The 15,087-nt window shown below is 39.9% G+C and overlaps 1 protein-coding gene across 6 annotated transcripts in view; it reads right to left on the bottom strand.

Moving 5' to 3' along the window:
- The window catches only part of NFIA (nuclear factor I A), a 366,351-nt gene that overhangs the window by 46,478 nt on the left and 304,786 nt on the right, over positions 1–15,087 (bottom strand). For 3 of the 6 annotated variants that reach the window (XM_077768077.1, XM_077768079.1, XM_077768081.1), the window contains 2 exons: positions 13,158–13,336; positions 10,694–10,859 (listed from right to left, as the gene is read on the bottom strand). In XM_077768077.1, coding sequence (XP_077624203.1) covers positions 10,694–10,859; positions 13,158–13,336 — 345 coding nt within the window. Of the gene's footprint in view, positions 1–3,031; positions 3,430–10,693; positions 10,860–13,157; positions 13,337–15,087 lie in introns of those variants that run through there. The other 3 variants (XM_077768078.1, XM_077768082.1, XM_077768080.1) reach the window with 2 other exon arrangements.

Below are 15,087 nucleotides of genomic sequence, written 5' to 3'. Positions count from 1 at the left end.
AGACAGGCTTAGCCAGCAAGATGGGAAATCCCCCAAATTCCATTATACTTTATATTAAAACGATGGAAGAAAAATGCCAAAACCATCCAATTGGGGACTACTGATTCCAATATCTGATTAAGGGTATTACAGTCCAAGGCATCTGGCTCCCAACACTTAAAATAAAATATCCTCTCAAGGGTTAATGTTATGATCAGACTCATAAGTAACTTATAAATTGGCAGAACCTTGTTGGTTGGCGATGTATATCAAAATGAATATTCACACTATGGGTACTAGTATTTCCAATCCTAGGAATCTATCCTAATGAAATTATTAAAGTTGGGGCCAAAATGGGTTTTCAAATATATGCTGGAGCATATTTCACAGGTTGGGACAAAAGTTAATGCCCTAGAGTAGAGGAGTAAGTACAAACTGTTTAAAATCACATTTTCTAATTTTTTTAATGAAATAAGAAAAGGTATAAAACACTAATTAAGGAAACAGCATACGGAATACTATACTCAGCATGGTCACAATCATCTTATGTATGTGTGTGTGTATCTACTTACACATAACACACATCAGCGTGCATTGAGGAGAAAATGGACCAAAATGTTAATAGTAGTTGATTACAGGAGAATATAATTTTATTTTTTATACTTTATATTTTACAAGTTTCTTATACTGCCACATATTGCTTTTATGAAGAATATCTTGAAGCTCATTTATCATTTCTGTCATCTGAAAAAGTAAAAAACTGAGGCAAAAGCAAGACTTGAATGGGTTATGAAAACCTAAATGAAGGGAATCACCTATTGCCTGTTCTCTCTGGTCACTCCTTCATGACAACGTCCATCTCTTACTCTGCTCTTGTTTCTCTAATGTTCATCCAATTCAGTGTATGCAAGAGTCTGTTATTCTGGGAATAATATAAAAGTTCCTTATGGAGTGTCTTAGGGTTTTCAGAGGACAGATATAGGGACAGTATTTTATCTCTAAACACGGGTTGTGTCCATGTAGAGTAAGTACAAAGCATCGGAGTCCAACAGACCGGAGTTTGAAGCCCGGCTTCGTCTCAGTTTCCTCTTTTTTTAGAAGAGGGCTAACAATTCCAATTTTGCAAATTTATAATCTTAATCAAATGAAACTAAGGTAATGCATATGAAAATACCTATCAAAGTGCCTGCTTTCCAACGATTCTTTTTCCTTTGCATATTTAAACACAGCAAAATTAGACTGTACACAGAGCAGTAATACTTGGCAAAAAGCATTTATGAAAAATTATGATTTAAGATAGCATGGGCCCATCTGTATTCATTGGGTTCCTAAAGCAGAAATAGGGACCAAATAATGGCTATGGAGAATGCAAATGCTAACCTTACATTTAACTCCATACTATATGTGAGGGAAAAAGAATATTACTCTTTACTAGAAAGATCACACAATTTTTGCTATCATACCCAAAGTTCAGGTTAATATAGCTAAAATCTAGATGTACAAAAATTGCCAAGATTTTTATGGGATCCCCCTCCTCCACTGAGTGAGTTTTGGTCACTGCAGCGATTAAGGTAGAAAGAAGAATTTCTGGATGAGACAAATATTTTTGAAAATAAAGAAACAACCATATTTGCTATGAAAGGGGGGTTTAAAACTCAGTAACATCATTCTCATTGGATAAGGTACCAACGAACTATCCTATGACAAACCAGTTTCTGTCTCTCAACACACAAGCAAATATGTATACACATCTCTTCCCTCTATGGTAGTATTCCGTATACACTTCTTAGCATTCTCTGTTGCTGACTTAACATAACTCCAAGATTATTCCATGAATTCATACAGACTTGTCTCTTTGTGTTTAAAGGGCTCCTAATGTATATATTTGTAGATACTTAGGTTATTACTAATCTTTTATTATAATCAACGTTGCAATGGATACTTGATGTATATCTGTGTTCACGTCCAATTTATCACTTACATTTAACATTTATAAACATAAATATATATATGATTCATATATACTTCTATATACATGAAAAATTAAATTGTCTTCTGAAGAGGTTGAAGCAATTTACGGTCCTCTAATAGTGCAAAAGAGCGCCTATCTCCCACATACCTGCCAAGACTATGGAAGATACTTTTTGATCTTTGCTGAACTGACAGGTAAAAATACCACCCAAGTCTTAATTTGTATTGCTTTTATGCTACATGAATGAGCCATCTTTCAAATGTTTTCCATTTCTCTGTTTATATCCTTTTTTTGTCTTTCTATTGGACTCCTGGTGTTTATATAATGTAACCCTCTGTGAAATGTGTGGCAAATGTTTTTCCCAGTTTCATTTTTGTCTTTTTGTTTATGGTATTACTTTCCATGTATAAATTTTTGTTACTCTTAGAGTAGAATTTATCAGTCTTTCCTCTCATGGATTCTGGGTTTTACTTGTGTACGTTATTTAGAAAGGCCTTCCTACCTCCAATATTACTTTTAAAATTGTCCTATATTTTCATGTAGTACCTAAGACTTAACCTGTGTATGTTTGGCTTTTTCCTCCTGCTGGAATTTATTTTATTTTGGTGTAAGGAATTTTCTTTTTTTCTGGACAGTTACTCAGTTGTCCCAATAGACTTTACTGAATAATCCCTTCCTCTAATATGAAATGCCACTATTGTCAAATATTAAAATATTGCATGTATATAGGTCTCTCTCTAATTCAGAAGAATATAAAAAATTGAAATGTAATGGAGATAGCAGCAGAGCTGATAGAGAAATTAAAACCAACGTGGGAAAACAAAGCAAAACAAAAAATGATAGCAATGTGGAAATGGATCACAATCAAGTTCTGTGGCACTAAGTAACCTCAGACATTAACTTAAAAGTGGGTAAGAAGGAGAAGGAAGTTTTAGAATTGTTCTCTATCCTATCTGTAGAATTGGTTGCAAGAATCTGATATTATAAAAACTCGTAGAAGTTTACAGCAAAGAATGGACTTTATTGAATGTAATTTAAAAAATTTAAAGGAAAAGAATAATGGAATAGTTCAGGCGTCAGTAATGAGCAAGTGTTTTGTGAAAGGAAGCCACTAACTTTTCTTTCCCCCTATTTTCTCTTGTAATTATTCATTCGTTCTTCTCTGAAAGAGGAAACACAGTCCTTATGTCACCTAAAAACTGTGAAAATATGACATATCATTCACTGGCTTGTTCTGAATCCAATTATTGATGACAACAGTGTGTTACCCATTTTAAGAAAAAGTGTTGGTGAGAAGGAGAGGGGTCATTATTTGGGTGGTAACTCAGAAAATAATTCTTCAAAGCACTCATCAACAGTCCAAGTTCTCGGGAGTCGTGGAGAATAAAGGAAGTCTGCCTTGATCAACATCTCCTATTTTTCGCCTTTTTGCTGTTTTTGTTTGATCTCCTTCCAAATCTTCTGCTCTCTTCCTTTCCCTGATAACAAGAGTTACTCTCAGAAACAGAGACCAATTCATACTGAAGTATAAATGACCAACTAACATCTTTTTCTATATTTTTCCCATAGGATTTTCACTGCAAAAAACACAGAAGCTTTGGGCTAACACAAAGATACCCCATAGGATGCTATGGCCAAGCGTATGAACTACAGGGTCAAGGTGGTTGGGTGTGAATCATGAGGGCTATATACCTGGCTGAGAAACCCTTATTAGGGTAACAAAAGTATTTACTTCAGAGGATTATTGTAAAAATTAAAAGAATACATATAAAAATACTTTTAAAGTGCCTGGCACATGAGTAAAAGCTCAATACTTTGTTGTACTGTTATTCATTTCAGATAAGCAGGCAGTTGTGGCTTCCTAGCAACCAGAAATCATTCCACATTGCTCTGTAATTTGTATGAGGTATGTATGACACAGTAGAAAGAGCATGGGAAGGCCTACATTTGAGTCCTGTCCAGGCTACTATGGGAGTATAATCTTGGGAAAGTAATCTGCACTTTCTTTGTTGTTTTTTTTTTCAGGTTTATTTATTTTGAGAGAGACCAAGGCAGTGCCAGTCGGGAAGGGGCAGAGAGAGAGACTGAGAGTCCCAAGAACACTCTACTCTGCCAGCACAGAGCCCATGGGAGTGGGGTTGGAGGGCTCAAAATCATGAAATTGAGAGATTGTGACCTGAGACGAAACCATGGGTCAGAAGTTTAGCTGACTGAACCACCCGGGAGCCCCAGTAATCTGTATTTTCTAATCTCAGCTTCCTTGTCTATAAAATCCTGACCACCCAGGACTCTTAGGAAGACAGAACAAAAGAACATATTTGTGTAAAGAGTTTTGCTAACCAAAAGCACTGAATGTGTGTTAATTATTATACTGCAAAATTTCCATTCCTGTCATAGTTTATTGTTATATTCTTGGTTAACAGGTTCATACTCACTCACATAATGAATGTATGTAAGATTCATTGTAGGTATAAAAATAAATAATAAAGGAAACTTGTTATTGCATGCTTCTTCTTTAATAGAACTCTAGTTTTAAAAAATCGAAAGTTCATGGCTAGGAAGGCATGGAGAAAAATGTTTATGTGTCTTTTATGCATTCTTAAATTGAGTTTTTGTGTTCCTAATTAATTAAAAAAAAAGAAAATATGCATGTTTTATCTTCCATCATAATCCAAAAGCATTTATTCTTTCCGTTATAATTCTGGGCTATGATGCCAATCTGCAATTTCTTTTCTGGAAAAGTCCATTTTTATATCTTGGTACTAACCTATTATATAAACATTGGATGTTACAATACAATTAAGGAAAAGAATAGTACATTTTGAATCATTATACCACAAAGAGACCCAAACGCAATAAGATATTTCTCCTATTCAACTGCTGTCCTCAAAACTCTGAGGAATATGCTTTCAATGTATTACATGCTTGAAAAGGAGTCCTTTCCCAATTAATGGATGATGCACATGGAAAAACTCAGTAAACTGCAAGAGTTTTCATAGGTAGGATGCTATTATAGTTAGTACCAACTGGTAAGATACCTAATAGGCACATCAAACATAATTTGGTCAAACCAAACTCTGGTTCCCACCCTTCACCCAGAATGGCTCTTCCTTCAATCTTACCCTCTCAGCTCACGGCAACTCCCTCCTGTTGCCCAGGTCAAAAACCTAACAGTCACTGTTGATTTCTCTCATTTCTGCACCCCCTGAATCCATATTTAATGTGTTAGCAAATCCTTTCAGCTCTACCTTTCAAATAATTCTCACCATGTCTCCTGCCCCATGTTGGTTCCTGGATTCTGCAACAGCATGCCACCTCCCTCACTGTTTTAGTTTTCTCCATTAGTCCTTAACTTACTAATTTACTTTTACTTTGATAATTGTTTGTCCACAGGGAAGGAGGCTGTTTTGTTCACTTTTGCATCCCTTGTGCCTAAAATAGCAGTTGGCATGTTGAAGACACTCATTATATTTATTGATTAAAAAAACAACAACCCAGCCTCTTAAATGGTTTCCCTGCTTTAATTCTTGCCCCCTGCAATCTATTTTCAACAAAACCTTCAAAGTGTTTCTGTTAAAAACTAAGGAGTTATCATTTCTCTGCTCACTGTCTTGCTCAGAGTAAAAGCCCAGGTCTTTACAATGGCCTACGAGAGCCTACGTTATTTACTTCACTCCCAGATCCAAGGCTCATCCACCTTACCTTTGACCTTGCCTTTTCTTCCTTTTGCTTCCTCATTCTGTTCTCACCACCCTGGCCAGGTGTACTGGCCATTATTTCTGCTTGAAAAGCTCTTCCCCCTACAGTGTCACAGCTCACCTCACTTCCGTCACCTCTATGCTCAAATTTCCCCTTCTCAGACAGGCCTTCTGTACCGACCTTACTGACAGCCCTCCCTGCCTCCACCACTCCCGGCCTCCACGCACGCTGACAGACAACCAACGTACGTCACCCTAGCTTTTATGCTCACTATTTTTATTAACTTCCTTCCCTTCGGTAATATGATCTCCATAAGATCAGGGAATTTTTTTTCTATTTTTTTTTAATGTTTTATTTATTTCTGAGAGAGAGAGAGAGAGACAGCGTGAGCAGGGGAGGGTCAGAGAGAGAAGGAGTCACAGACTCCGAAACAGGCTCCAGGCTCTGAGCTGGCAGTCAGCACAGAGCCCGACATGGGGCTCAAACCCACGAACCGCGAGATCATGACCTAAGCGAAAGTCGGACGCTTAACCGACTAAGCCACCCAGGCGAGATCAGGGAATTTTTAAAATCTCTTTCATTTCCTGCTCACTCCTAACACCTAGAACACTACTTGGCAAATAGTTGGTGGTCAATTACTATTTGCTGAATGAATGAAAGAAGCAATATTCTCTCAGGAGGTATCTAAACCCACAAAGGTAGTTAGCGGGAAAAGAACACATCCACTGTGAATTACTCTTACAGGTTATCCCTATCTGTTACAGTATCCAAAAAAGATCTGACATCGTAGTATATCAATCTTTCTCCAAATAAATCAACACTAGAAACGTTCTGTTGGAGACAGAGAACAGGGAACTCTACCCCTACGTCCCTGGTATTGTTAGTTTTATTTTGTTTTGCTTTTAGGGCTCTGGTAAGGATCTTTCCCATTAAAATGTATTTATTTCATAGGCAAATTTTCCCCCAAATCTGCCTTACCCATGTTTTTCTGGCCACGGCCGCAAAGTTGAATATTTGGTGCCAGAGGCAACTGATTAGGTTAAAAATACATACTCTGCTTTAGGCTGGCATCCATTTGTATTTCATTATAAGATGATATTAAAAATTATGCCTTGGACTCTTAACTGTCTACAGCACAGCACATCTGTCACCCCAGTTTGTCCTGTCAATCTGCCTAACAGAGTGGGTAGAGCAGCCAGTGATATTCCCATTAAGAGATAAGGGAGTTTGAGGCCCAGAAAAGTTGATAATACAGAAGACCCTTGGCATGATTTCCTACTTTTATTTTGAAAATCTTATCTTACTGCAAGTCGTCTCAAATGCCAGATAGAAAAGGCTGTCCTAGGCTACACAATTAGTGTTTTTGAAAAAAGCCTCAATTTCGGCCATACTATTGGGATGTTGAACATCTGTACTCAATACCCTGTCATGATGTTTCTTCTTGCTAAAGCTGAGCTCTAATAAACTGGCAAAGATAAACAGGATCCAACCACCCTGTGGTTTTAATTTCTAAGAAAGTACATAATTTACGAATCTATATTCTTTGCCCTACATTTTTATTCAGTGGTAGTCTAATTTTAGACATCCCCTCCCCCCACCAGGCTGGTTTCTGAAGAAAAGTGCTACCTTCCTCCTCAGATTTAAAACACTGGACTATCATCCCTACTAAATAGAAGTCGCCCTCTCCAAAATCATCTAGCTAAGACCCTGTGCCTAGACCTCCCGCCCTCCGAAGTGCTCCTGTAGAACCCAAGCCTTGGTCCTAGCGCTGTCTCCCGTGAACTGCCCCGTTACCAGCTGTCCCCTTCCACAGGAGCGTACATTTCTGCATAACAGGGATTCACCCTCTCTGCATCCCAAGCAGCTAACACAGTCCTCGGCACATGACAGGTGCTCACTGTATGAAGGCTGAAGAAGTGAATGAAAGAAGGGACTCATCAAAGGGAATGTTGACAGCGGGGAAGGCGATTTTACTCAGATATTTGTTCTCTTCTATATCTCCATGGCGTCTTTCTCTCTGATTGCTTTCTGTTCTCTAGACTATAGAGTTTCGAAGTAGAAACCAGAGGTGACTTGTCGTGCTTCTTACTCTTAGGAAGACAGGTGCTGGCAGAAACACGCAGCCCTGTGGCTGCACATAACAGAAATGATCAGATAGTAGAAGCAACAGTCTGGTCTTCCTTATGATTTTTTTCTTGTATTTTGTTTTATCAATAGGTTCAGAAATCAAGGCATGGAAGAGGAGAGAGAGAGAGAGAGAGAGAGTGTGTGTGTGTGTGTGTGTGTGTGTGTGGTGTGTGGTGTGTGGGGGGGTGTTCCTTAAATGTTTTCCCAACGTGGACCAGTGGGCTTTGAGGTTTTTAGTTTGAAATACTCCTCTATGCTATAAATTACAGGTCCCCCAGCCTACCAAATGTCTTATAAATAAAGGAGAAGATGGTAAGGTGAGCTATTGCTGTGAAACAACACATTCTTATGAATTCAGCAAACCTGAGAAAAGCCCAGAAGCAAGGGCTACACTTCATGATGATAAAAGCCTTTCTATGCCACCAGTAGAACATTTTGTTTTGTCTACATTCCTAGAATCATATGGTTCAAAAGTATTAAATTACCTACATCAAACTTTTGGGCCTCTCTCTCCTGATATCCTCCTTTCCCCCCCAAATCTTTAAACCCTGTTCTAATGGACATGCAACCCTATGAATTAGATCTGCCAGGACCCCCTCGATGCTTCTTCACATACTGTTGAAGGAATGCTTGAGGCAGGGCATGAGAAGATGACAGATACCTTCTCATACAAGACATCTGGTTCAATCCCTGGTGTGGAATCCAGAAGCATGGACCCAAAGGCATCAGCCTGTTTTGGGGTTGAGTAGCTTTACGTGTCCTATGGACCTACTTCATCCTTACCCAAGCCTGAAAACTGTACTAGATAAGAGTTTTGGCAGATAATAAAATGCTTCAATTCTTGGTTTCACACAACTCCGCCGGGCGGGTATCATCACTCACGTTCTACAGATGAGGAGACAGATTTGAAGAGGCACACAGCTAGTAATTTAAAAAGTGGGGATTTGAGACCTTATCTTTCAGACTTCAGTGACTGTGCATGGTATTCCAATTCTTCCACAGGGCCACAGGGGCCCCATTTCCCATTACTGGAAAACGCACTGTGAATGCATGAGACAGTGATAGTGCAGGGGCAGATGTGTTTAAATGGAAAAGGCAGAGTATTAGTGGTAGGCTTTTAAAGAACTGTGTCATTGTCCTGTACAGAGAGGGAGAGGATGAACAGAAAAGTGGTATACGGAGGCATGTACAGGGCACAGTAATTATGTGACTACCAATCTGTGGGCCACTATCCCCAGTGACTAGATTTAAATAGAGGTTGGGGCTGGCGATTTCTCTAACTAGTCTGAAGACATGACATTAATACACAAAAACAGGACACACCTATGAGCCTCTGCTTCTCAGAAGCTTATTTTCCAAGCTAAGCTTTCAAGATCTGTGGACCAGGCCTCGTTTTGTTTCCTATGTCATTGGACACTCCGGATTTTCTCCTTTGTTGTCAAGTGCTGAACCACCTCTAATCAAGGGAAGTAGGTCCCCACAAAATTGCCCCTGGGCCCCCAATCTTTTTGCTGTAATACCAGGCTCCATGTAAAATGCCGCTGGCTTCTACATGTGTTATCAGAATGAATAAATACTAGACAACCCACAGTTTACCCTCAGAGATATGTCCGTGAGGGACTCCAGACATTCTGGAATCAGTGTTCCCAGAATGAAATCCAATGAACATAGTGTCAACAGAGGCCCATTTTTCCTCTCTGGCCCTTTCCTGCCTGCACCCGATACCATTATGTCCCCCAAACTGAAAGTAAGGAACCTAAGAGGCCTAGAGTCCTCCTTTGTTATACTCAGTGAAGTGACTGTCCAGTCCCAAAGCTTAGGTCACAAAATATCCCTCGTGCTCCTGTCCATTCAACTTCTGTAACTGCTGCTCAAGTTCTTCATCTTAACATTTCTTTCCTGGGCTACTCTAACGTTTTCCTCTATGGACTCCTTGCCTCCAGTCTCACCTTTGAAGACCCCGTTGGAGACCTGCTCTCCTCAGGATTAGTGTCACAGTTCCTATCCTTTCTTACACTTTGATCCCGGAGTAGAGGTTTAGGGAGTGCTCAGCACGCCATCTGTCAAGATTCAGCGGTTCATCCGACACCTCAGAACTCTGTCTCTGGCCATGACTCTTTTTGGACATTGTTCTGGGTCCAAATAAAAGCCAAATTTGTGTGTTTGAGCTATTTCTATCCCCTTGTCATCTTTAAAATATCAGGGACTATCCCTCTAATTCAGCAACTAATCATTCCTATCATCTACAACGGTTGTTGTCAGTCTGCTCACATGTTCCCATGCTATTCAGAGAAGAGCCAAGAGTTTCTTTTCTTTTTCCATCCAATTATACTTTCTGTTGCCTCCCCCCACCACACCTGACCATCCACCACAGTTACCGGCTCTGATCTCTGCCAGTCTCTTCCTCTTTGTGAGTGTTCAAGGTACACACCTTTGAACCGTTACTTTGATTTAAGCCTTTTTTCTCCCCTAGGTGATATATGAGGTGCACAGCTCATCAAATGCATTTCTCTTGGACTGTAAGCTACTGGAAGGCAGGCCTATCCAAAAGCCAAAGGAACTTTGTGCTAATAAGAAGGTATGCGAGGAGATGCTGTTGGATGATCATGAGGAGAGCATTCAAAGCTACTCAAATAGTATGCAAAATGTAATAGTCATAGCTTGGTTTCAGTCTTGGGCCTATAGTTACACTATGGTAGCCACCCAAACACCCAGTCACTTCCACATCTGGCGCAGCTGATAGCACCCAAGAGCGGTGTTCGCTGCCATCTGATCTTGGCTCTGCAAACTCACACTACAGCCATCGCTCGGGATGTGTGCCTATCACTAGAGCCTGTGCAGTTGGGACGGAACTTTAAAGGATTCAAATACACCGAGCTTTATAAGTGACCGGCGCCTCGTCTCAGCCGTACTTACTGGGTGAGGTCGGGGAGGCTGCACCTCCTTCTGTTGATGTGGTCGGAGGCTTTGTGTCTGGCACGGGCAGAGGCACGGGCCTGGCCATCGGTGGTGGCGGCGGCGGTGGCAACATTGGGGTGGGAAGGAATGGGTTGTGCACTTTGCCTTGGCTACTCCCGTTGGGCTGTGAGGGTGGGAACAAAACAAAACACGCAGAAGGAAAAGAAGAAACAGATACCGACCATTAGCGGCTTCTGAAGACGAAACATGCACTGGTCCACCTTTTTATGTAAAAGTACAGAGTATTCTAGCTGTCTGAATTCTTGCATAAGAGCGTATGGATTAAAAAACCGTTGGGTTGTGCTTAAGGCGTTCCACACAAGTATGGTCTTAGGCACACGTGCTCAACGCCTCGACTTTTCTCTTGAATTATTCTGGCCTTCTTTACATCCTGCTTCCGTAAAATGACCTGTCAACTTGTGCTTGGAATGTCTCACTTTTGTATGAATTCCCACCTTCATCATCATTCCCCCGAGTATTATTTATTTCATATGTAAGTGCTTTCCATCACATCTATTTCTACAGATATATATAATGAAGTTTCCCAAATATGCACTCGAAATTAAAAATATGATTTTATTTTCACTCGTCAAAGTTGATATTATGTAACATTTAATAAATATGTTGAGTGAACATGAAAAATTTCTTTCACATATTGTATAACATCAGGCACAGAAACTTTAGAATTGAGCTGTCAAAATTCTGCTAGGGAAAAATATCACTTCTAATTTTGATTTAAATTATATAAGCATATGCCATAAGAGTTGTATTTATTTGGCTGCCTGATGTTAGAACAACCAAATAACGGCTCTTTAACAAAAGAAAGTTCCCCTCTGAAGAAAGCACTAAGGTCCATTGTATTTTCAAGTTTTCCAAAACAGTCCCATGAAGAGACTTGCCTTAAACCCCGTGAAATTTTGATCAAAACACAAAACCGGGAGTTTGACAGTTATACAGGATAAGGTCATGATTATTTTTAAAAAGTTAGAAATGTAAAAGTCAGATTCTTGATGCTGGTGATCCCTGCAGACTTTTCATCCCTGCAGAGACCTGGGAGACCAGGTCTCCCAGGTGGCCTTTCTGATTCCAGACTTCAGGGATAGTGTCAGCCAATGGTAACAGCTGGTACTGAGGCTACAGCCCCGAATCAAAATTCAGTTGTGGGAGATCCAGTGGTCCCAGGCTTTTAAGCATAAGTTTCCTAATTCTGCAGCAGCAGCCTCTGTCCACGCCTCATCCACACTTTCTTATATGTTTGGTATTGTTCCTCAAAGACTATCTCGTCTGACAATCAGAATGCTGGGTGTTCTTGCCAGCAACCTTGCCCGGGTGTTATTTCTGAGTGGGCTAAAAGTCCATAAGTGAATGCTTTAGAAGAAGCCAAGCAAATGAATACACAAGCAAAAAGAAAAAAGGCCCCATATTGATTTGTTGTCTAGACAGAAATGTATCTGCTAACACATCACCAGACATTAGTCAAAGCTGCCTGTTCTGTCTCAGATGTGCAGAATCAGGTATTTCTGCACGGGACGAAAGTCAGTGACAGGGCTGTGTGATATAATGTTCTAAATTAGGTGATGATAATTATGGCTCATCTGCAGCTTCATGCGCAGTTATTAGGAGCAAAGGAAAATCACATGCGGCTTTATGCTGGTCATTATTTACGATTTATTATTATTATTATTATTATTGGCCTTGGTATGCAGCTCTCCAATGGCAAACATTTAGTTCCATTTTGAAATAAAAATTCACGATTTTTAAAAACTCACTTTTACATTTGGAGTATTATTTCAAATCGAGATTATTTGGTTTCTTGGAGAAAAAATGAAAATATTCATTTGAAGCTGCCGAATACTGTTTAGCTTTATACAAAGATAAGTGGGAAAGATAACTACTTGCAGAAATAACAAACCATAATAAACTGTACTTCTAGCATCTTGAGTTCAAGTACTGGTCAACTTGATCTAAAGTGTTAGAAGACTGTATTTTTAAAAAATATCAACTTAGCTGATCTGAAACATCTGTGCCCCCTCATCCCTCTACTTCTCCCTTCCACCCCAAATCATTATTTAAAATTATTTGGTCTTTCTATTTTGTTAACTGCGTGAGCTCGAGGGTTAGTGTGCGCGAGGTGGAATTATCAGCCCACAGACCTTAGAAGGTTATTCAGTTCACCCTTGAGATGATTTATATCCATAAACTTGACAGTTGCGAACTTAACACAAACACTTTTTAAACCCTGGCCAATCACTCTTAGAGCAAGTTAACTTTCCCACAATCTAGAATAAATATGACATTTGCCTGCAGTCCGTCAGCACAACATTAGAGCACAATGTCACATGGTCATAAGGTCTCCCCTTGTTATTTTTACATTCGGTTATTATTTCTAAAGAAATTGGAAAAAAAAAAGAGGTCTCCTTACATTGAGGAACCCCACCTGTCCAGCCTGCTGACCAGCATCAGGGCAGACAAGTTGGACAAACTCTTTCAGCGTCTCCTGAGGGTGATAGCGGATGGCTGGGTGAGAGAAGTAAGGTCCCGGCTGCTGGATAATGGGCGACGTCGGAAAATGAAGAGTCGACGGTGTTGCGTGCGGGCTTGCTGTAGGAAAAGAAAGCGTCCGTGTCATGAAGAGAAAGACCCGCTTTGCCACAGATCCTAAGCCCGGTCCAGCTTCCTTTTTTCTTTCTTTCCTGACCCAACTCATAACACTGCTCCTGTGGCTGAAGTGAACACTGGGTATGTCTGATAGCTTTTCTTCCTCAAGGTTCTAAGACAAACATGGAGGTTAGATTAGGGTAGGGTTTCAGGCTGTCTTTCCATTTTCAGTGGACATGAGTTATAAAGGCATTAATAATCCTTGGTGAAGCTGAAGATTATTCATTACCTTAAGAGCCTTTTTAATGAAGCAAGCAATAAAAAATGTATTTGGTAGATTAGACCTGATTTAACTGACATTACATGTGACAAATTCTAGTTTGCACATATGGATCCTCTTTCATGCTGAGCTAACCCATAGACAATAATTCATTGTTAAAGCTCTTATACTCCTTACAAGGAAATTTCTAGGGACTAATACAGGATGAATTTTTTTTGAAGTATGTAGTAAATGATCACTTAATGAACCTGTGTAATTTGGATACCTCACTTTACATGGAAGGTTCACATAGCTTTTTTCTTTGCTTTCTTTCTTCTTCTTCTTTTTTTTGGCCAATTCAAAGCCACACTCAGAAATGCATAAATGTTAGACAGGGGAACCCACAGGCTGAGTGGGCAGTGACCCCTGCTAAACTGTGGGCCCTCTGCCCATAAAGATTGACACAAGAACTCAGACAATGATTACTCCTTTTTATTTGAGCCCTGCTAAATTTTATTTGTACAGGAAGATTACATTAGATTAAAAAACTTATGTGAGCCGCTTGATAATGTTCCTGAGAGAACTTCTGCCCTTGAATTCGAAGGGTGATTGATCAAATCTGTTAGGGAATAAGAGGGGCACACAGGGAGGGTTGGAGATACCCAAACCAAGCAACACTAAGGTAGCAGCTTTCCTCGGGGAGGGCCAGGAGAAACAGCTCCCAAATAAAAGCAGGTGGGAGTGCTTATCTTGCCTTACTCTTTGCAATTTAAGTCTTTAAACTCTTGGAGTCCCTCCAAAGATCAAACAAAGGGATACCCCAATTTTTAAAGAGTAGGATCTTCCTAATACCTAGAGGGACTCATAAAACAGTCAAACAAATGAAGCAAGACAGGCCACACCTCTACCACTACCCTATAAGCAGGGCTGAGGATGTAAAAATAATATATCGCCATTGATCACTGGCCATGGGTTCCTTTTTCTTTACTAGGATATCTTTAGTATTGGGGTGCTTTCTAATAATTGAAATGGCTAAGGACTTTGGGGTTCAGCATAGCATCTGCAGTTTGTAAAGAGTGAAAATGGGGGTTTGGAGTAGAAGCAATAGTCTACTCCATGTCTTGCACTTGATCTGATGGGACCCTTCATTCATGCAGCCTTTAATCTATCCAATCCACACTGATCGGGTTGCTACTATGGGCACGGGATACAGCAGTGTGCCAACACAAAGTTTCATCCTCAGTCACACGATTGGGGGTATCTTGAACATAGCTTATTGAAACTAGAATTCTTGTGACCTTCCATGCTTTATACTTGCTCCTCTTCTGGTCTTTCCCATTTTAGTAAATAGTTTTTTCTATTTAATTGTTGACTGTCATATTCTCAGAACAGTGTCTGGCCCTTTATAAATACTAGTTGAATGTACAACAAGTGACTGAACACAAGAGTGGTACAGAAATCAAGAACCATACAGATAGGCTTAAAACGCTGGGTT

This window comes from Crocuta crocuta, unplaced genomic scaffold (assembly GCF_008692635.1).
Source record: "Crocuta crocuta isolate KB4526 unplaced genomic scaffold, BGI_CrCroc_1.0 scaffold85, whole genome shotgun sequence".
Taxonomy (NCBI): Eukaryota; Metazoa; Chordata; class Mammalia; order Carnivora; family Hyaenidae; genus Crocuta; species Crocuta crocuta.
The sequence above is the reverse complement of the archived record's forward strand: the minus strand, read 5'-3'. Positions and strand labels throughout refer to the sequence as shown.